The sequence below is a fragment of the Coloeus monedula genome (genome assembly GCF_965178545.1).
Source record: "Coloeus monedula genome assembly, chromosome: 1".
Lineage (NCBI taxonomy): Eukaryota > Metazoa > Chordata > Aves > Passeriformes > Corvidae > Coloeus > Coloeus monedula.
Genome location: NC_138781.1, coordinates 103,981,267 through 104,004,551, shown reverse-complemented (window position 1 = coordinate 104,004,551; position 23,285 = coordinate 103,981,267). Strand labels below are relative to the sequence as shown.

Genomic DNA, 23,285 nt, shown 5'->3' with positions numbered 1-23,285 from the left:
TTGACCTCTTTCGGCCTTCATTTCATGTATCTTTCTCTGTATTTCCTGAAATTTTTGATATCAAAATAGCTATCTCCACAAGGAGATGACTTGGAAACCTTTGGCTATTAGTAGGAAAATATAAAGCAATAATAATCACTCAAAACTTACAGAAGCTATCACCAAAGAAAAATAGTGAGTTTTTAAAAATAAATCCAAATGTACTTGAAGGTAAAAGGACAAAGATGAATCCTTATACCCCTATCAGATTGGGGAAAGTAGATGAAGCTTTGGGGGTGATTATCAGTGAGCTGGTGTCCTCAGTGAGATGAAGGAGATGCATTAGGAGTTCTTTGCTATGGAAGGTCTACTATGTCTAAGCCCTTCCCATAAGGAAGGATGCCTCTCATTTTGAAGTCCTGGAGAGTCCATCCTGCCTTGAATTTCTGTGATGTCTGAGGTAGTCACAACACAGGATGGGAAGGAAGTTGAATAACAATGCAATTTTTAGGTAGGTGAGGTTGAGCGAAACGTACCACAGTCTTGGATGCAAGTGCTTATAGAAGCTGTCTAGGATGTTTCTATGTTCAGTGATGAAAAAGCAGGGTAAGACTTTTGTGATAATATTTTCACAAAAGGAACCTGGAAAATATATTGCTTTAGACACTCTAGTCTTTGAGAATGCTCATAAAATAATTATAAAGCAATTATAATAATACTTTGAATTCATGAGTGAGATAAGTAAATTGTCATTTGCAACCAACGAAATGAGGTTCATCAGATACCAGTGAAATGTGGGCATATTGAATTAGACTGGTGAAAGTCTAGAAGGAGATGTTTAAAGATAACTTCTTTTATCACCTCTTTTACATCTGTTGGACACCTTATCTTGGTTTCCCAAGGTGTTTGTACATATGCAATAAATAATAAATTAGAAACTAGATTTTTGTCCTATGAAAGTGCTTCAGTAATGATATTGGAACTATCTTCGGCATACTTTTTAAACTAATGTTAATTTCAGAAACAATATAAGTGTGGCTGGTGAGAGTGACAAACAGAATGAGCTGTCAAGTAATTAAACAGTTAGGTAGTCTAATTCAATTTAGTTTAATGGTCAATATTTTATATTATGTATTGTATTGTACAGGTTTGGTTCATATTTGGTTTTTTTTCCCTTTTCTAGGATGAATGTTGGTGTCCTTTCAGTTATTTTAGCAGCTAAAATATCCTTGTCCTGTTTAATTGCCTACAGGATAAGTGACCAGTATAATGGCAGATTTTTTATTTTTTTGAGTACTATTTCCAGAGTGGATGATCTTTATTTTTGTCAATACATTTTAACCATTTTCTATTCTTCTTCCTTCAGGGTCATCCAATTTTCACTTACCTCTCAGGTGTCTTCACTATTAATAATGCAGGATATTTTTGAAATTTTTAAGTCAAATTTACAGACTCAGTATATAAAAAATTCCTTTTCCAGCTCCCAAGCTACTAAAACATTTGTCAAAGATGTTGTTTTTAAAGTCCTTTCAAAGGAATTTCTAATAACAGAGACTGATTTACTTACAACAATGTCAGAAAGAATGCTTCATATATCATTATATATATATATATATATATATATATATATATATGTATTCCTATGGGTAAGTTTATATCCTTTTAAGTTTTAATCCAATAATTTTTGTAGTATCCATTTGGTCAGATATATGTATGCAGACTATATTGTCTCTCTACAAACCAAATCTATCTGAACCTCTGTATGTGGAGTACTATTTAAATTGTAAACTTCAATATTATGAAAGTATTATCTAAATAATAATTCAAATGTATGGGGAATTAAGAGCCTTTGATATCCTGTTCCAGTTTCTGCTATTTGAGAGTTTTTGGAAGTACTGATGGTTTTGAATTGTAATTATTAATTTTTCCTCTTAGTATCATATATCCAACAGCCTTTGGTGGCAGAATCTTGTTGAGTCCTATACATATTTCTGACTAATGTTATTGTCTATTTGATGTGGGTAAAGTGTTTCATACTGATGTAAGCAATGTCTCTGTATGCATGGTTTATCCTTCTGTGCACTAGTTCTGTTACTGTTCCTTGAACTCTATGTATAAGACAGAAGGCTGATATAGAATCATGTATGAAGAATTTCTCTTTTTCCAAACAAATACAAAAGCAACCAAATTATTGTTTTCAAATGTGTCAACATTTTTTTTAATAAACATTAATTATCTCTATTTTTCTTTGTAATACATAGGTTTACCAATTTTCTGGTAGAAAAATGTTACAGACTTTATTAATAGCTACTGGTTTTTTTCATATAAATTCCATTCTATTTGTTCATAATCTGGATCAAGGGTGAAATGCCTTCTTTTTCAGAAAGTAAAATCACATAAATTCCTTCAACTTCTGCTCCTGAGAGAGCATATATTAGATCTGACTTTCAAGCATAAGATGCACACTGTCTTTTCAAACAAATTTTACCCTCATCTGATAGGGTAACCCCTTATAACTAAGAATGACTGTTAAAACAAACAGATTTCCAATGCAAAATTTGAAAGCAAAGCTAGGAGTGTAATGACAAGACCTGTGAGAAAATGTGGTAGAAAAATTACATGAATTGAAGACTAAGACTATCCTCAATAGTAAGCATGATTTCTTCTTAGTGTTATGATAATAAAAAACCTGCATCAGGATATATAAAGTGAAAACAAAATTGAAACTTTTTATTTTTGGCTTAATTGATAAACAAGATATACTGTTCCACTCACAGCAGTGAGTATGAAGCTGCAATATGCTCTCGAGTGATTTGTAATTTTTTTTTGACTTCAGACATCTGAATGTTAAACATTTATTATATACACATGGTCTTAAATACCTTGGCTTTTACATAATAAAACCAAACCCACAACACTCTGAATCCATATGAGTGAGACTGAAACAGAAAGCCAATCTTTTGTCTGGTATTTCACCAGTTCTTAACCTCTGTCTTTACCACGTTACAGAAAAAAAACATCAACAGGAACAGCTCTTCAAAGCATTAATATAGAAATGCAGTGTGTGTGATCATACTTCCTTTGACCAGCAAATAATTGTTCCTTTTATTCCCTTGGACAGGTCATGAATTTATTTATCATCTGTCACCAGACTTGCACTATTCAGTTCAGCTAATAACATAGTGAATTCTAGCTACTTATCAAATTTTGAAAGATAAAGATAATGGAGGATTCTACTGGGAAAACCATGCCACAATTTAATAGATTTCATCATCAGAAACTCCGACTTATACCTTATCCTTTATTAATATAATGCTCCTCATGATTGCGATCTCTTATATGATAAATTTTTTCTTACTTACAATGTTCACTTCCTTCAAATAAGAAGACAATACTAAAAACCTTTTTTTTTTTGCACATTTTTCAGCTAACTTAAAGGGAGTGTGAGTTTACTAGGTAAGTTCTAAGGCTTTTTCAGCTAAAGATCCTTTAAGATCCATTGCAGGCCATTGTTCTTTTTCACATAGAAATTACTGACAATGGCATACATGGATTACAAAAACTACATGTTAGTGGTATGCACTAATTACAAAAATTATTTATTATTAAAATACCTCACATTAAAGAGAGAAAATTATAAACAAAGTATAGCTGAGTGTTCAAGCCTATTTCCCCACATAAATGGACAAAATCTCTTGATTGAGAAGGGATCAGACAGTGTTATCATTTTGTTCTAAATACAACCTGAAAGCACAAAGAATTCTCTTAAAGCCACTGGGACCATCTGTGGAATAAGGATTTGTTTAGGGTATAACCCATATAAATCTACAGACCTAATCCTAAACATGTAGTTTTCACTATTGTCAACAACCAGTGGTGTGTAGTTGTTCTCTCTTTTAGTCCTCTCCATGCAGCAAATTACTAATATGAAATATATTATCTCAAATAAAAGTATTTTTGTCACATCTGTTTGAAAGCCATTGGAGTAAAAGGTTAGAGTCATTAATACAATGTTTTCACTTGTGCATCTTTTAAAGCTCTTTTGTAGCTGCTCATTCACACTGGCATCCTATCATGAGACTGTCAAGAATAATATTTTTCTTATGAAGCAGTTGCTGCTTCATCTGCACCTGGTTGGATGGCCACCCTACCCCTGTACCCCCCTACCCATAATTTTCCAGCTATGAATATAATAAATAGTGTTTCTGTCCTTAACAGACGTCACACTGGAAATCTCTCCTGATTTTCAAACCATTCATGCTTTATTTTTAGGTAACAGGAATTTGAATTCTGCACTGGCATTTTTCCACTTAGCCTGCATACCTTGGTTTTCTTCAGTGATGAGCAACTGTAGTAAACATTGCAGAATTTGTTTGTTGCATGCCTTTTTTGATTGTTTTTTGGGGTTGGTTTATTTGTTTGTTTCTTCCTTGCATAAGCTTTCCTGACTCTGTAATTCAGTTGCACTTACCTAAATCTTACTTAGAAAAAAAAAAAGGAAAACAGAAAGAAATATGTTTCATAATTTGGTTATCCTGATGCTAGCTTTTAGGCAATTGAATCAGTTGATAATTTCTGTAAAATGAGTACTCAATGAAAAAGAGGTGAATAAAATACAGGTGGGTTGCTTTTTCCAGACAGATGATTTTGAAAACATTTGATGACCTCAGTTCCAAAATTGCTACTGGGTAGTGGTATAAATAAAGAAATATTCTGAGAGAACTTTATTATACAATGGCTGGAAAAAATTAATTTTGAAATCTTACTTCAGACTTGCAGAATGATTCAGGATCATTTTCAAAGTGGATTAACATTTAAAGCATTTTATTATCTTATTATCTAATATCATATATAAAGTTTTATAACCATCAGTTTAGCATTTTAAAGATTCTTAATATTGTTATAATAAAACTGACTACTGCAGCTAATTTTATATTCCATAATAAAAAAATAAATCTGTGCTGGTAAATCAGTCATCCTTTAAACTCCTAATAAAAGGAAAAATGCCTGTATTTGGGCAGCATTTTGTTCGAAGTGCAGTAATATATAATGTGGTTGATTGCACTATTTAAGTTAAATATTGATTCTTTTTCCTATCTTATTTGCTAAATTAAGTATTGGTTTACACATTTTCCAATAGCTTCATTAAAAACTAAAATGGCAGCAAATAATTGCTGATGTTGTAATGGGTTTTTATTTTTATACTGATAGGAAAAGGAATTTGTTTTAGTTTTATCATCCTAGGAACAATAAATAGATGATTTTGTGAGCACTTCTGACAACGCTATTAGAATATCTAGGGTCTACTTTTTCACACAATTATATTTATATAATGAAGCATTATACAAATATGCATGTTTAACTTTGGTTAATGTATGTATTCAACTGCAACAGCAAAAGTCCGTCAGCTTTGGAAACCGTTTAAAGCTAATGGATGACAGAATGTTTATAACATCCATTTATGGCTTCTACGCCTCTTTTTGCACATGCAAGATCCAGATTTTCAGTATCCAGAAGAGGATCTAGATATCCAAAGCAGCACAGTTTGCATTCAAGCACCTAGATAACCACAAGGTTTCCAAACGATAACCTCCACCTCTCCATGTCGTAACACCCCTGGTGTGATTTTTCAAGAGATTTCCACATACAAGACTTTCCATATTAAAACCCTTCGGCTCTTATTTTTCATGTTTAAATGCAGAATGATCTCTTTTTTAAAAATCCACTGTTACGTTTGTTTGCTGAGACTTAGGAAAATAAAAGAACAAACCAAAGAGTGCCTAATCCGCCACACTTCTATGGGAAGTGTACATGCCTGCTAGCTGTTTAAAGTGAGGTCCCCAGTCTGCAAGGTAGTCATAGCTCTGATCCATGTCTGAAGTGTTTGAACCCAACGAGCTGAGGGATCCTGCCAAGGAGCCAGTCCCCTCAAATGCATAGGTCTGAAGTGAGTCATAGGGAGGAACTCTAGGATCTGTATTTGCTTCTTCGAGCTTTTCTGAAATGAATTGCCTGAAGATTGCGCTGTCTGGGCCAACCTGTAGAGACTGTCTGTAGAGGCTCTGGATTTCAGAGGCCACCTTCTTCCGAGGTTTGTGTGTTCGCATGACAGTGCGTGTCCTCAGTGCTGAAATATCAAAGGCTTCTGTGTCCTCCTCACCCCCTCCTTCATCATCATAACTGACAATATTCTCTCTGAATTCTTCCATCTTCTCTGAAAAGGGAGGCTTCTTCTTCTTCTGCTGCCTTATGGTTACGATTGCCAAGAAGAACACTGACGAAATAAAAATAAAAGAGAAGGGAAAAGAGAAAAATTAAACAGAACTAGAGACTTTGAATGTGCTTGGAAAGATTTAAAAAATCACTTCTTATCTTAGTATCAATGCTGTTGCAAAGTGAAGCTATCTTAACAAATTTATAGATCTGTAATTTTTACGGATTTTATGGTTTTGAGACGAGCAATAGGTGTGTTGGGAAAATGGCTACAAAGGGACTTATAAAAAAGGCGAATGAAATGGAGCAGTTCTTTTGGTAGATGCAAATTTGAAACTGATGGAAACACAGGTTATGCTTTTTGAAAGTGCTTTTTTTATCACATAATATATCCATTTCACACCCAGAATTTAAATTCTTAATCTCTATCAGTCTCTCTGATAAAAGTACCATAAAGATCAAATGAAAAATGAGGCAATGAGCAAGATTTCCTCCTCACCTAGTTGAATAGTTCAGTTCCACAGACTATGCAGAATGGTGTTCAACTATTTCTGTTGTGATGGTTTTCAAATTTGAAGACTCACTAAATTCTGTGTCATTTTACCGTCAAGGCCTATGAATCAGATGATCTTATTTCTTTCATATGTTAAAAGTTTCTTAAATTTTCTTTTAAAGCATTATTTTTTAATCCCACATAATTTTATTTTAACAGAATGATCCCTTTGAATTAGTCTATGATTTTCACAGAGATTAATTCAGTTTCAACTATATCTTGTTGCAGATCTACTTAATAAGTGTTTTGTGGACTGTAGTTTTTTACTCAGGACATAAAATGATATAACTACCAACAATTACAGCATTTTACTTAAGAATATGAGGAACCTGAAGTAGCTCTTTTTTCTACCTATTTACAATTAACTATTCCATTTGGTTGGGAGATACCAACACAAGACTTGAAAGCACTGTAAATAAGAATTTCTACTCTATATTCACAAAAGCCAGGTGGTTTTAACTTTCCAAACGTTTTGCATAGTGAACTCTTCTAATGATACACATCATACTCGAAAATTAATTTTCAGGGATAAATGGCAAACTTAATATATATAGAATATTATATTATTTCATTTTAAATAATCACAAAAATACGTTCAAAATTTAAGGAATTTAAAATACGTTTGTAAAGAGTGTAGTAGATTAGGTTTTTTTCTTCTTTTGGACTAATATATTTATCTATATCCTTGCTTTGACTTTTGTGATATGACTAGGCCCAGTAGATGTCATGGGTTTATTCCACCTGGAGAGAGAACCCCTCTGCAAGCACCCAAGAAATCCGTGATGAATTCCCCTGATGGCCTGGATAATGCAGTGATGCAGTTTGCCTGATCCTTAGCCCCTGAAGTCAATAACACAAAGTGAGTATGTTCAGATACCTTGTAACAATGAAACAAAACCTGAAATGCACACTGACCTGTATGCTTAAACTGACTAAAAGACAAGGCAGATATCTAAGCTCACATTTAAATCAGGCAACTCTGGAAGTGCAGGCGGGCCAAGAAACAACAGATTTGATTGTATATTCCCATGTCCTCTGTTGGAAACCAGGACACGGATGTAGGGGAACTAGTGCATCCCTGGGCTTTGCTATGGAGACAAGAAATGGCTGGTGTCCAGAACAGCCAGCCTTGGGTTGCTGGTTTGGTTTTGAGTACCATTTGCCAGCTGTGCATGACCTTTTACAGAAGTACTAGAAAAACTCCTGTCTATTTGAAACACTCTCAAACCCAGTTTTCATATCCACAAACGCCCAAATGTAACGGAGGTTAAGTTGGTGTCTCCTGAGAGGAAAAAAGAGATGTCCAACACTGGGAGAAAATGCTGTCTGAAGATGTAACCTTAATTGACAGAGAAATTCCCTATGTCTGAAGCTTTCTGAACTGGTGTCAGATTCTCTTTTTCTTTTGTTACTTATATTTGGTCTCAGTTCTACATTTGCCATTCCTAAGGCAGAATGAGTAGGGTGCTGCTTCTTTTAATATATTCCTACACTACCAAATTTTCTTGTGTAATGCTGCCTTCAGCTTTACCTGCAAACAGTACAGACTTTGGGCTCTGAAATCTTTATTATTGCAATGCCAGAAGAGTAAAGAGGACCATGACTCAAATATACCCAACTTTTAGGAAATTGTGTTAGAATTCAAATTTTACTGAAAACTGGGGAAGGGAGAAATTATAGTTAAGAAAACAGGAAAGAAATGAAACATTTGCCTTATTTCAATTTTTCCCAATGGCCCAGTACTTGGAGTCTTCCAGTCATGTGTCCACCTTTGTTACTTAAGCAACCCCTCTGTAAAAGGAAACAGAGTCATTTCTCATACTTACCTAGGAATATTAATATGCAAGCCAAAACAGCAACTAAAGCCTCTGTGCTGAGACCCAAGGAATACATGAAAGCTTCATATCGACAGTAGAAGGTGTTAACTTCAGTGTCACAGTCGCAGACAGTGACAGTGAGAGTATTTGTGCTTGTCAGCGGTGGGGTTCCATTATCCTGAATTAAGATTGGCAAGTAGAAGAAAAACTGCTCCTTCCTCCTGAAGCCACTTTTTCCTGTGAAAATTCCAGCTGTGTTATCTAGAAGATAAATTGTTGTGATTATATGCATCACATATATATTTTGCAACCACAACAATAATATTCAGTGGAATCTGACCTATTTAAAACCAATAGTACTATGCAAAGCTACATATTAAGAAAGTTAAAAAAGTAAAAGCAGGCACTGGCATTTGGTGCATAATTTGTCAATCATGAATAAATTGCATTTATTTTTGAGATATGTATTCCAGGGGCAATAATAAAATTTGACCTAGGAGCTCTGGTTTTAATGTTCAGAGCTAAAGAAATTGACATCTTTTTCAGTACCTGACACCTGCTCAGACTAATTAATTGATTCTTAAAATGGTTCCATGTATCCAGCTGCTACCAACACAGCAGTTCACAGATAAATTACAGACAGTTTGCCAATCAAAAAGGTTAAAAAGTGTGTCTAGCAGCACATAGTGAAAACAGGTGGCAGAGAAAGAAGAGAAAACAAGAAAAAAGTCTACTAAAATAGTCTTTTATTTTTTTTCCTGACTCAAAAACTGGAGCTAACTGGACTTCTACTACTTAAAATAGCAAAAAGATTTAGATGCTTTCCCTTTGCTTTGTATTTAACTATTAGTGTTTAGAAATCTGTTCTGTAAAAGAACACCCTAAGCTTAAATTCAGCTCCTGCTGCTTATCAATCAATTCAAATATGTAACTTAGCTTGTTGCAAAGCAAAATACTCCTGTCTACATGATGTGCAACGAAAAGAAGAAAGAGAATCTATAAACATTTCCATGTCAGAATTTTTTCTCATGGCAGAGCGAATTACTGCATGTGTGCATATGTAGAAGTAGGGGAAAAAAAGTGTTTCTACCATTATCTGTATAATTCATCTATCCAAACAGTCTACTGAAGTTATGCCACTCACACTTAAGTTTTTCTAGGTTTCTGTCATAGTTTAGAAAGTAACTCTGAGATAAAATACTATAGATCTATAGTCACTTTTTTTATTCCTTAGAGCTATTGCAATTCAACCAGCCATTTCTGTGGAATACAGCAGAAAGGGACAGATTGAAATGTGATTGCATCATATTTTAAAAAGTTTTGTTTTCCCCTTAGTAGTCATCAAAAGGAACTTGTGTGAGGGTCTGCTTGGGTTTTGGGCAGAAAGAGGAAAGGTGGGAAAGGCACATGGCTTGTATACAATTTGACCTTAATATAAATGATTTACCTCTTCCTGATAGGGAGTGAGAGATTAATGAAGATGAGAATTTAAATTCTTATTGATACATTGACTAACTTTGAAGATAATTGAAAAGCAGTTTGCCATTTAACATAGTTAGGACTTTCCAAAACTTATTTCCATTGATTTGTTGCCTTAGCCAGAACATTCAAATAATTAGCATGGTCAATAAGAACTATGTGTACTTTAGCTGAGTCTGAAGAAGCTTTTCCTTGTAGTCTCAGCAGACTGACTCTAAATGGTCAACTTCCTTGAAATTCCATCAGATATCACACCTATATTTTCATCTCAGTCTGGTTTTGCTTGATATATATTATGAAATGAGATTGCATTCCTAGTTAGTTGTTTTTATAATTTTGGTCTCACTGAATTAATGAAATAATGGTCCTACATTAATATCAATCTTCTCTTTCTAATGATCTTATTTCTCAGGCAAATAGTTGTAACACGAAAGTTGGAACTGACCACCATATTCTATATTAAGAAAATACATTTTTTTAAAGTACCAGTGTATTTTTCATCTCAGCTGTTTTTTCTTTCCTTGAAATGAAACCACCTTTTGCTGTTTATGATATTCACTGTAAAAGAAAATAAACTCTTTGATACTATTGAACGATTTTTTTGAAATGAACCTCAGAACATGTGTAATTCTTAAAATGAAAATTTCTATTTAAGTGGCAAGTTTTCAGAAATTAAGGACCCATTAGAAGCATGCATCTTCCATTAGGAAGGTTTTAAAGAGCTGTGTGAATAATACTACCTTGATTGTCTTTGACAGTAAAATGTGAGCTGTTTGTGGCCTCCTGAGCCATTGAGAAATAAAAATGGTGACCTTCTGCTGAGTCATCTCGATCCACTGCACTGATGCTTTGAATTAGCTGGAGAAACAAAAGAACAGAGTTGTTTAAGAGTAAAAGAATTTCCTTGTCTTTTAAAACAATAAAAAGAATATATCAGGTACATTAAACTATTGATGCTGAAGATGTAATCTGTGAATTTGTATTGACTGCATAATATGCAAATATTCACCAAATACTCAAATAGGTTTATTGAGACTTGTATTCTTCAAGTACTCTGCTTTAAGTTTTCATCCATTTGAGACAGGCAGGCATTAAAACCTTGAGAAAGTGTAAAAGGTTTTCTACATCAAAGCACCAGGAGCAAATGAAGTCTCCATAAATGAAAAAATCATATATTTTGTTTTGTGTTTTGTGTTTTGTTCTTTTTTTTTTAAATTCAAGGTGAAGAGTATATCCTTCTACATTTGAAGAAATCCGTCTATGCAAAACCCATTCCCTTCAAATCCCCAAACTCATTGACATCATTCAACTGGCATATTGTAGCTCCAGTAAGTGACATACGTTGACAAGTTCACGTACTGAATTTTTGATTCTGGATATTATAACAGATTGATTCTGGAAATTTTTGGCTGCTTTTTCTCAAGAAAACAAAATAGCCTTCATTTAGAAATATGTCAAACCAGACAGTCATTGCAAAATAAAATTAAAAAAAAACAGCATTCAAAAGAATATTTTTCATCTCTGTAAATATACAACCACACAGTTAACATAATTAGCAATATTTCTGCTTAAAAAGAGTCTATATTTCTTATATTTATCGGTAAATATTTAATGATCACCATATATTAGTGAGCATCCTTGCTGGTCAGGAGGAAAGAAAACTGCTGGAAGTCCACCAATTTTCAGAAAGGAGAGGGTTTAATTTGAACTTGGGTTCTTTTTTATCAGTTGTCTCATGCCTTGTAGATATTTGTACATAAGATACTTGAACCGTCAGCTTTCTTAAAACCAGAGATGAACTTAATGACACAAGCAGTGCTTTAAAAGTGGAGCAGTAAGTCAATGGAAGTGACTACTGCAGCTTTCCATCTGTGCCTTTGAAAACTCTTTAGTGGTTAAATCCTTTTTCAGTCAAAGATCTAGGACTTCATCACATATTCTTTTTCTTTTCAAGCAAGTTAAGTCTGATGAAATCATCACAGCAGAGTGCAAAATGTGGCTTACACACCAAAAGCTTTGTATTCTTAACACTATTCCCTCTTTATATGTGAAATTTATTTTAAATCTATATTTTCACTCCACAGAAACATGAGGACCCTTGAGATTTTTTTTTAATTGCCATTAATGAGAGGAATAACTTTTCAGTGATGTCACAGTGCACTAAGGAGAGATGCTCGTCAGATTTTTTCTTTCCTCAGAACTAACAAAATAGCTGAGGTGATGTAAATATGGATATAAACATTCAGGTCAAGAAATCAGTGAGGAGAAACAATTGACCACTAATATTTCCTTGATTACCACTGGCTTCATTTTTATAAGGAAATGTAATTCCCAGAATATGCTCAATATGAACAACAGTAGGGTACGAAACTATATCCAGTCTAAACTGCTAAGAAGGACACATTTTATAATATTTTGTCACCAACCTCAAAAAAACTAAAAAAGACCATACTGGCTTTTCTTGACAATTCGCTGGTTACATGTTCATGGCCGCAGGTGAGAAAAATCTTGGTATGGATGTGCACCTGCCCTTAAAATTGGGGGTCTATTAAGGTATACTAAATATGCAGAATAATATAATGAGCTTCAAAGACATCTTAGGCACATTTGATTTGTTTTATTTTGTTTTGTTTTTAGTTCAGTCACTTTGTAGAGGAAAATTACCTATTTGCATACAAAAAAAAAAAAAGGTGATTTTCCTTCAACCAGGTATCAGCAACATCTTTTGAAAACATATTTTTAGGAGTATATTATGTGTGGCAATCATAAAATTACTGCAGTTGTGAATTAGATACTGCTTTGTTATTTCATTATTGGCTTCCATATTTAACTTACAGAATCTATTTGGCTCTGTACATTTTATCTATATCTGATTCAATCAATAAAATTCTAAGGAGCATGTGGATAACTGAAAAAACCCAAACCACCTTCCCTTGCTTTGATCTATGCTGTTCTGTTCTGCACAAAAAAAAAAAAAAAAAAAAAAAAAAAATCCTGTGGTTATTCTAGACATATTAATATGCCTTCAAGGATTCACCTCATCAGCAGGGGAAAATTTGGAAACTAAGGACAGGGTAAATCACTATTGTTTACTTCTTGCTGTATCACTTTCACCAAGATTCAGCAAAGCCCAGATTAGTCTACAAAATATTCAGAGAGCAATAAGTAGCTCTGATTTTACTGACTCTGAAGGAAAAATCAGAGTGAAGGAAATCCCTTTTTTTTTCCCATTTCCTAGGTTTTTGTACACCTAACCTAGGAGATTCTAGCCTTTTACGGGGAAACGGGCATCACATATTCAAAAACTGCACTTATTGCTTGTGTGTCAAGGCTTACAAACCTCCTACATTTTAATGTATAAACAAAGAAAATATAGTGAATGATGTGTTGCTTCTTCAAGGTTATGTCAGCTGTTGTATTGACTGGGCTGAAATTTAATTGCTTTAAAATTCTTATTTCTAGTCTCATTAATCTAGATGTTTTAATGATCCAGCAGTTCATTTAAAAATGATTATTTCTTTAAAACAGAGATTAATTCACTTGATTCTTTTTGAAAAACTGATTTGTGATGGCTTTTGAGGACTTAAAGAATAAACATGCTATCAAAGAAGGAAGTTTCCAGAAGATAAGCCACCACATGTATAGATGGGAAACAGGAACATGTTAGTTTCAGGCGTAATGGAGGTGAAGGTTTGGAATCTGCACACTGGAAAAAATTCTGCTGTGAGGACTTGTGATAAGTGTAGATGGCAACAACAGTATACTGGGCCTGGTAAGGCAGATGTGAATAATCTATCTGGACAAATATTCCCAGCCTGGCAAACTGAAAAAGGAAGAAATCCCTTATACACATGCCAGCCCACATTGTGGGAATGACATCTATGCTTCGTTTATCTTGTAAATAAAAAATTGTGGATTATGGAGTAGTTGCCTGCCAGGTAACCTTGATAAAACTTCATTGGAAATTTATTTCCTCAACTCCAAATGGTCTTACTGAATTGGAATTATGGAGAGGTCCAGAAGGAAGGATCAAAACTTCTTTGTTACAGTGCTTTCTGCTTCTGTGGCCTTTCTCTCAACCAAGTTGAAGTTAAGGCATAGATTGTCCATCTGAACAGTTACTGTTAATTTTGACGCTAGAGAACTCTGAAGAATTTTGAGTATTTTGTCTGTTAGTCTTACCAATCCCATTTGAGGGATTGAAGGAGGTAGAAACATATTTGCCACCTCTCTTTTTTCTTCAGTTTCTTTGTTTTGTTTTCCACACAACATCCTTCAACAGGAGTTCTGCTGTGGATTATAGGATGTGAGAGATCTAATCACCCATCTCTATCAGGCATACAGAACTGGTTTTGTTCAAATTGGCAGAAGTCTTATAAGCAGTAAGATTTTTCTCATTCTCATAACATTTGCTGACCATCAGAGTTTAGAGCAGGTAAAAGATTAAAATGTTGGTTACTATAGTCAGCACTGCATGTTCCAGGTAGACCTTCTACCTCAAGACCTAGGTTCTCCTGTTGACTGCTTCTGTTTTGAAAAGCAAACTGGAACAGTATTGAACTGATTTCTCTGGGTCTACTGTAAATGTTTCTGCTCATCTATAAATAAAATGGTGTACTTATCTGCAAAGGATTAACAATTACATGCCATGACACTGAGGTGCTTTTTTATGTTTGCTCGCATATGCTAATAAACTGCTCCCACCTGTGCCATTCTGCTAAGAGATAATGTTGTTGAATTATGGTCCACATAAAACAGAAAAAGGAATTTGCCATGGGCCACTGTGCCCACTCTTTCAAAACATCATGTTACACTCAGTGCATCTGCAGGTATAGCTTAGTGTAAGAGTCTATTACATTATACATTGCTTTCACAGCTTCATCACATTTTTACACTCTAAAGGATGCATTCATTGTTGGGGGTTTTTTAACTTCTTATTTTTTTATCATTACTGCTCAGATGCTTCCTGTAAACGTCAAAGAAAACATGCAATATGAATAAACATTGTCTTACCTCACTTTCATTTCTCTGCTAGGAAAAATCATTTTGCATCGTGATTTGTTAGAAAGGATCTGTTTTAGCAAACTACTCATTTTTAACATTAATCATATACTTGTAGAATTTGTTTAAAGATTTCCTCTCTTTTCTTCTGTCAACATTTCATTGTGTAGAAAAGTAATAACAAATCAGTAATTTTCACTTTCACTGTAAGTGATTATTATTTTATTATGTGCCAAGTACTGAGTAAATAAATAAATTTGGTTTTTTCTTATCTCTGACTCAAAGTGCTCTGCATACTCAATCACTTCTTTGAATCTAATAAAAATTGCTAAGCAAGCTGCAACATCAAAGTTACTTCATATGTGATCCCCAAATTACAGGAACTCAGAATTACCAGAATAAATATGCATTAAAAATGACAACATTAATTCAGAATGCAGGTATGTTCAGTATAACTTATCTTCAGCTGCAATCAGCTTCCTCTGTGATAGGAGGAAAGATCAATATTCACAAAAGGGCTGAAATTACCAGGCATAGGTACATCCTGGCTTGTAATCTTGCTTACATATAACGTAAGGATTTTGATACAGTCTGCATGACACTTTCAAGCTACATCTTCCAAAGGAGTTCATTTATTAATGTCTTGGGAATTAAGCTTTTGGGGTCAGATCCATTCTTGATGAGATGTCTCTAGTGTTACCTTTGGTACAGATTTGGTCCTCTTGGTGTTTTGACTATTTGTAAAGAATATTTCCTTTGCAGTTCAATGGCTTATAGTTACTGTACACACCCATAAATGGTAAATATAAAAAATTAATAGAACATCGTGGTCATCATTTACAGTGTTTACATGCAGTTATAAAGTCAAAAGGTCCAATGAGAGGAAATCATGGGTTTGAATGCCTTATTAATATTGTTCTATTTGATCTGATGATAACTATAGCTGTAGTAGGATAGAAGATTATTTAGTAGTTCAACTTTCATGTTCAATTAATTTGGAAAATAATTTATTTAATGGTGGTGGTGCAGTGAAAGTGATTTTTCAGTGTTTTAAAGAAAACTTCAGTTGTGGTGTAGTATACAGCTGGCTTTATTATTGTAGGACAGTACTAAACTATAACATTAAATGGATAATAACAATTCCATTCAAAATGCCTAATGAAGATGATGAATGGATTCAGTATGATGCCAAAACCACCTATCTATTTTCTTTACATATATTTTTATTGCCAAATTTGGGTTATAGTCCCACAGACTGAAATCTAATACTTACTTTGAACGACTTTTGGAGACTAAGCTAAACATAGCTGTAACTCTCATAAAAACACCAAATGGGGCCTTGAAGAACAGCACTCAGTCAATAAAAGCAGACAAAGAATTTTTGTAATTGTTCAGAAAATCCAAAACTTCAAAGCAAGCCTCTCATCTAGACTGAAGCTACTACTAACTGTGTCTGAGTCTGGGTAATTAGGACAACAATTAGTTTTACCCATTACGTGTTTCGTATTCTTTATCACAAACCAGCATACTCTTAGGCTATGTAAATATAACTCAATTGTGACCTGACTCTAAATTGCTTTTATAGTAAGCCAGACTGACACCAAGATAAAGTCTAGATTGAATAAGACATTTCATTATTTAGTGGTATCTTTCCCTCTGCAGTGCCTTTCCTTCCCTTTCCCCTAAACACTATAAACTCATGCAAATATATTTTGGAATATCCCATGAAATTAGACACAACTCAGCTCAGATCAAGGAAAGAAGTGAATTGCAGAAGTGCAGAACATCTCTGAGAACATCTCTCAGCATAGTGATTCCACCTAAAAGGATAGGCATACCTGCTTTAGAAACTGAAATGTGACAGTGTAGCTAGACAATCTTTGATCTCAACTTAACATGTAAGCAGATTTTATAGCTGTTTGAAATTGATTGCAGAAATATGGTTAAAATAAACAGGTATGTAATGTCCTGATTAAGTCCTTTAATTGCCTTAACTGATTCTTCTGAAATCTAAATTTTGTTATTCAGTGGACAACCAGCCCATCTATAAAATCACATTTGAATCTTTTGGTTTCTTACTGAGGAAAGTAAAGGATATTTTTCTTGTGAGTAAAAATTAAAAAAAAAAAAAAAAAGATTAATAACACCAAAGAAGATACATCAGCTAACAATTCTGTTTAAATCATAAACAGTGAATAAAACATCATAAACTCTGACTGTGATAATTACACACTTCAGTAGCAGTTTCCTGTTGTTCTTCCTAAGATAATTTGTTAATGAGAAAATTATTTAACATTACTGTCACAGTCTCCACAGGCTAAACTAAATATGCCTGTGACTCTCAAAAACCTAGAGCAATGAAAAAAAAAATTTAAAAACCCAAAAAACAACCTAAAGTAGCATTAGGCCTTTCCATATAATGAGGAAAATTTGACATTTATCCCTCATGCAAATATTGCAATGCCAAAGAAGAATAATTCAGTGTACTATGCTTGGAAGCTTATTTTTATTGTTAACACTGCTATGCTATACAGTACCATTTTATCCACATTATCAAAATACTTTATATGTAATTGATGTTGAAAAGTAGCTATTGATAGGTTAGCACACAGATATTGTTTATCAGTAGGCAACTATGGAATACTAAAAACTTTGAGAAATAAATCATGTGGGTTTTTATCTTGTAGGCAAGTCCAAAACATGGATTACAAATATCCATGTTATAAGCATCCATATTTAATTCATGGTGTCTTTAAGTCAAGGAACATAAAGTGCTGTTGATTTAATGCCTGCACTTTGATCTATCAATGACATACCCAAAGACCAGTAGAAATGGCTTGCTCCAAATACCTCCAAACCAGAGGTAGCCTTTGCCGAGAGGAGAATATCCAAATGCAAAACAAACAAAGTAGTTGCTGATAGAGAAACATATAAATGGATGCAAAAGGCTATAAAGAGATCATTTGAGCAACAGGAAAAGCTTATTGAACTGCAGAATAATCGAGGTCAAAGTAAACCAAACTAGCATAAAAAGAGAGGTTCTGTGATTCAGAAATCAAATCATAACAAAATGTTTGAACAGAACCATCACAGATATCCCAGAGGTCTTTTTATTAATGTCCAAATAATGTTTTAGAGTGGTGGAAAACCATATAGATTCTTCTCTTTATAGCTTTTTTTCCCCTTTGGTTGGGTTTTTTTGGATGTTGTTGCTCATTTTGTATCTTTTTCTTTAAAAAATTATCCAAACAAAACCAAAAACAAACAACAAAAAAACCCCAGCAAAAACCCAAACCCCAAAAACAAACAAACAAACAAAATCCTAACTTTGAACATCCTGGGTTTGTTTTTACAGAAGAAAAATGGAAAGACAGCAGTGTACCTGGGAACTGGAGCAGCTGACTGATGATACCCCATTCACCTAGGTATCAAGTAGGAAATGGAAAATAACCTCCTGGGAAGGATGTTTAATACAACAATAGCTTAAGCTGCCAGTTAGGAAAGCTGTTGTAAGGGCTATGCCTCAAACATTTTCAGACTTGCACTGAACTAGAGGGGGTTTGAATTGAGTTCACAATAAATTAATTCTGACTGAAGGACATAATGAATCTGGTTTGAAGTTGGTGAAGCCTGGTTCTTACGCTGTTGCTGAAATTACCAGACATAGGTTTTACATTTGTGATCTTAACACGAAACAAATTTGTGCCCTGTATTTTTTCAGAATTTTCTGTCTGTACTTCTCTATTACCTGTTTTTACAAGCAAACGAGACATACAGATTTTGTTTTAAAGGGGGAAGAGATACATGTCAGTGTTCTGAAACTTAAATTTCAAACTATGCATATATCAGCAGAACTAATTTTGGAAATAGAAAAAATGCAGTCTGTACTCACAGAATTGAAATAATCAATGCTAAACATCTCAGGCCAGAACTTCACTGCAATGAGAAAAATGATGGCTAACTACTTCATGCTCACCTGTCCAGAAACTGCATTTTCACAAACAAATGTTTCATAATTTTTAGGGAATTCTGGTGCATTATCATTAACATCAAGAACTTGGACATACACATTTGCTTCTGAAATTTTTTCAGGATTTCCTAATGGTTAAAAAAAGAAAGAAATAAAAAGTTATAAATAATCAGCTACATATTTTAAAATAATGTAAACATTAGAAAATTTTACCTATATTCTGCAGGAAATAAAATAATCACAAAAAACATATGGACACATTTTTATAGTATTACAATAGTATAATATCATTATAATAGTATGTCTTGAAATAAGATATTTCATGTGAAATTTTGCATGTTTTTATTTACCCAGTCAGAAACTGACTTAAGTGTAAAAAATAAAAACCTGATCTGGAAAAATTAAATAATGTTTTGTTCATGAGGAAAAAAATTACTATACTAGCCATATGTAAGGTTATATGGTAGGAGAGTTTCAGCTCTTCTAAGGGTATCTGGTCAAGGACCTTTTCCAGTGCAACAAGAGATAATAAGACAAAGAGGAAGCCATAAACAAGAACATACAGGAGCAGAAACCTGAGGGACAAGTGATAAAGAGATGGGATGATGAAGACCAAAGCTAGTCAGATATATGTAAACCAGCAGTCCATCAATAATCATAGTTAAAATATGTCTTATGTTCAGTGCTAGTGTCACTGCATCTGACTTGTTCAGAAGTGCTTAAGGCATTGATTTAAATTAGTCAAATGGACCTTTAAGAAGAAAGCAAAACGTACTCCTCTCTGCCTCTTTTCAAACTGCATCAATTTGGTTGGTTCTTACATTACCTTTTTTAATGTATAGTTCACTAGTTGCTTGGAGCAAACATTTGTTTTCTTGGATCTTATGGAATCTAAGCTGATAGCTTTGAGTCTTTTGCCAAAGGAAATGCCAGAAATAGCAGGTACCAGAGATAAAGGCATAGATACTCAGCAGTTTCACATTTCTATTCCTCCTATGAAGTCATTACAGCTGTGCTAATTTACCAAACCTTATGATCTGTCTGACTCATTTCAAAAATATTTCTTTGTGAGATGACATTTCTCTTGTTGGATCAAACATCCATAATAATACAATAGGCAACAAAATAGTTCTCAGCTTCTGTCTTAGATAAATGTAAAAAGTGGCATACATCCCTTTTAGAAATAATACTGAGAGTGTAGGGGTTTGTAGGGTATGCCCAGCCACTGCCCTGGAGGGACATCTGCTGAGATAAGGAGATTGCTCAATCTCCCAGCAGGACTCCCCTGGAAAGGCAACCACTTTCAGTTACGGCGAGAAGAAGACAAACCCAGAATCCTCTGGGAGACCCTGTGCAGATCCTCTGTAACCCATTGGCCCTCACCCTCTGACACCCACCCCCTGTATCCCTGTGAGGGCAGAGAGATGCTCGTCCCTGGCTCCCCTTCGCTGAACTAATAAAGCTGCCTCGTGCAGAACAGCTACACGGGCCTCTTGTCTCTCTCTCCCTGATCTGGCCTGGAGGCTGCCCTGCAGAGCTGAGCTGAAATCATGAGCTGACAATCACTAAAGAGCTGAGAACCTCTGCAAGGGCCCTCCATCTAGCAGCTGAAGGAAGACACTGGGCCTCGGGAAGATGATCTCTTTTGGGACCACCTCTCTGGACTGGTCACCTTTTCCTCGGTCAGAGATACTGACCCCTCACCAGCTGCCATAGGGGTTACTTAAACTCTTTTACTGAAGTCAGAGTTGGATGTGTAGGGCAGAGATTTGACTGCATTGTCTTTCAATGTAAAGTTTTGCAACCTTTAATAGAAAACAGGGAATACCTTTGGTGGTTTCAGTTGTACAGAGAGTAGTACAGGAAGGACCCAGCTAGTTTTGCCTATTCTTTCCTTGCTTGTTCGTAAGATTCATGGGTACTATATTGGCTTTAAAGCCTATCCTTTTCTTTCACAAAACATTTAGATAGCGCATTGTTGGAATCACATCTGTATTCTTTCACTAAAAAGTTTTTTCTTTTCTTTGGAAGGGGGGCAGGGGGAGTTTAGCAATAGCCTTGCTTCTAATTCTTTAATATATTCGGGTTGTAGTGTTAAAACTGCCTTGGTGATTGTTTTTCTTCCTTAGTATAGGGTTAAATGAAAAGGAATAGCATTTCTCTCATTTCTGTATGTATGGAAGTTTTAACAACATGAAAATTTTTAGTTTTTCTGAAATCACAGCTGTTTCATTTTAGGAGGAAGCAACATATTACAAAGCCACTCTTGAAAACAGCGTCTAGGTAGGCAACACGCACTTTGACTCTTATCCCTTACACAGGACAATTGTTTTCAGAATTTGAATTCAGCTAATGAACTCATATCCTACATGATCTAAATATCTCTCAATTAGCAGAAAATTTCTTTGTCATAATCTCTATGAGATCAGGACTTGGAAAAAAAAGGACTAAGAAAACAAGATGTCAAGTGCAAAAGGCTGGATCAGTATGAAAATGAAGATGATACTTTAATTGCTAGGGACCAGTATTAGTAACTTGTAAAGAAAAGCAATGACCCTCTCTAGACGCAAAACAGAACTCAGTATTTGCAGGGGATTAAAGAAAGCTTGACATTAACATCAGCCAGTAAACATAAACTTGTAATGATAACAATAATACTAGCAGTACTACTAACACTAAATGTTATCTTTATAATTTATTATTATATATTTATAGCATGGCTATCATTAATGCCAAAGCAAATTTCTTTACTTCCTAAAAGAAATGAACAGAAATAGTTTTTTAAGAAAGGACTACTCCAAAAAGTTAAATTTTTATCAACTAAAATATGTATGTGACCAAAGCAGGGTGGTAATTAAATATGGAATTAGTGATATGATCCATACTGAAATGATCAAAGAACTTCAGTCCTGTAGCCACATCTGGAGACCCCTATGAAAGGACACGTGCAAGACTCAGTGGTAAAATGACTGTTGCCTCTTGTGGGTTAATTTTGTTATGACTGGCAGTATCAAGTAAAACTGATCACAGAATCACAGATAACTGAGGTTGGAAAAGGCTTCTAAGTTCATCAAGTCCAAGTGCTAACCTAACTCTATCATGTTCACCACTAAACCATAACCTCAGGTGTAGTGGTGCAGGCAGCTGCAGCTACTTTTTCTCCTGAGGAGAACTCAGACAATCAGCTGTGGTGGTTAGCAACCCAAGTTTAGCATGTAACTTTCAGTCATGGCGAGAACCCATGATTCCCTTGTTTGGTCTTTCGCATGTTTTCCCCTGATTGGTTAATATTTCGTCGCTTTGTTTTATGTATGATGTTACGTATAGTCATTTTCCTTCTTTAATATGTATTAGTTCTAGAAAGTTCTTTGTTCCTCGATGTCCCATTGGATCCTTCCCTGAGTCCCTCCTATGTGTTGTTCCCATTGGTTCCCTTCCTGTCAATCCCACCTGCTTGTCTCTATCCCATTGGCTGAGATCCCTTTCCCCACCTATTCTGTACCCAGTATAAGATCCCTGGACCCTCACACCAATTGGCCTCTTCCTCCCTGTCTGTTCGCCGGAATAAACCTGCGTGGAGCACATAGGGAGAGTCCCCTCTCTTTACTTCTTTCCCTTCGCCTGCGTTCCTGCTAAACAGCGACAGAAGGATACAGCCCCTTTTGGGTGAGGAGCTCTGCCCCATTTTCATTGTGTGCTGGGCACTGAGTGCCACCTTCCAGAGGGGTTTCAGCGTTGGCCTCCGGGCTTCTTTGTGTCAGCACGTGAGGGGTAAAACCCCCTTCTGCCAGCTCCCAGTGGCTGAAAACCCCTCCACCAGGTATCACATCCACAGGTTATTTTAACACTTCCAGGGAAAGCGGCTCATTTATTTCCCTAGGAAGCTTATTCCAATGCTAGACAACCCTTTTCGAGTGAAAAATTTTCCCAGTACCTAACTGAACTTCCCCTGGTGCAACTTGAGGCCCTTTCCTCTCGTCCTCTTACTTGTTAATGGCTAAAAAGACATACCTCCATTTCCCTGCAACTTTCTTTCAGGTAGCTGTAGAGAAGGTTCCCCCTCAGCCTCCTTTTCCCCAGTCTAAACAACCCCAACTCCCTCACCTGCTCCTCACAGGATTTGTGTTCCAAAGCCTTCACCATCTCTGTTGTCCTTCTCTGGATATGCTCCAGCACCTTCTTCAAGTGAGGGGCACAAAACTGAGCGCAGATTTCAAGGTGCACTCTCACCAGTACTGAATACAGGGGAAAACTCACTGCCCTGATCCTGCTG

At 35.1% G+C, this 23,285-nt stretch overlaps 1 protein-coding gene across 1 annotated transcript in view; it reads right to left on the bottom strand.

Moving 5' to 3' along the window:
* Nucleotides 1-5,759: 5,759 nt before the first annotated feature.
* CDH19 (cadherin 19) overlaps nt 5,760-23,285 on the bottom strand; it is a gene marked incomplete at both ends in the record, with an annotated part of 37,406 nt that continues 19,880 nt past the window's right edge. The window contains 4 exons of the mRNA XM_082285852.1: nt 5,760-6,253; nt 8,572-8,823; nt 10,782-10,899; nt 19,019-19,140. Coding sequence (XP_082141978.1) covers nt 5,760-6,253; nt 8,572-8,823; nt 10,782-10,899; nt 19,019-19,140 — 986 coding nt within the window. The remainder of the gene's footprint in view (nt 6,254-8,571; nt 8,824-10,781; nt 10,900-19,018; nt 19,141-23,285) is intronic.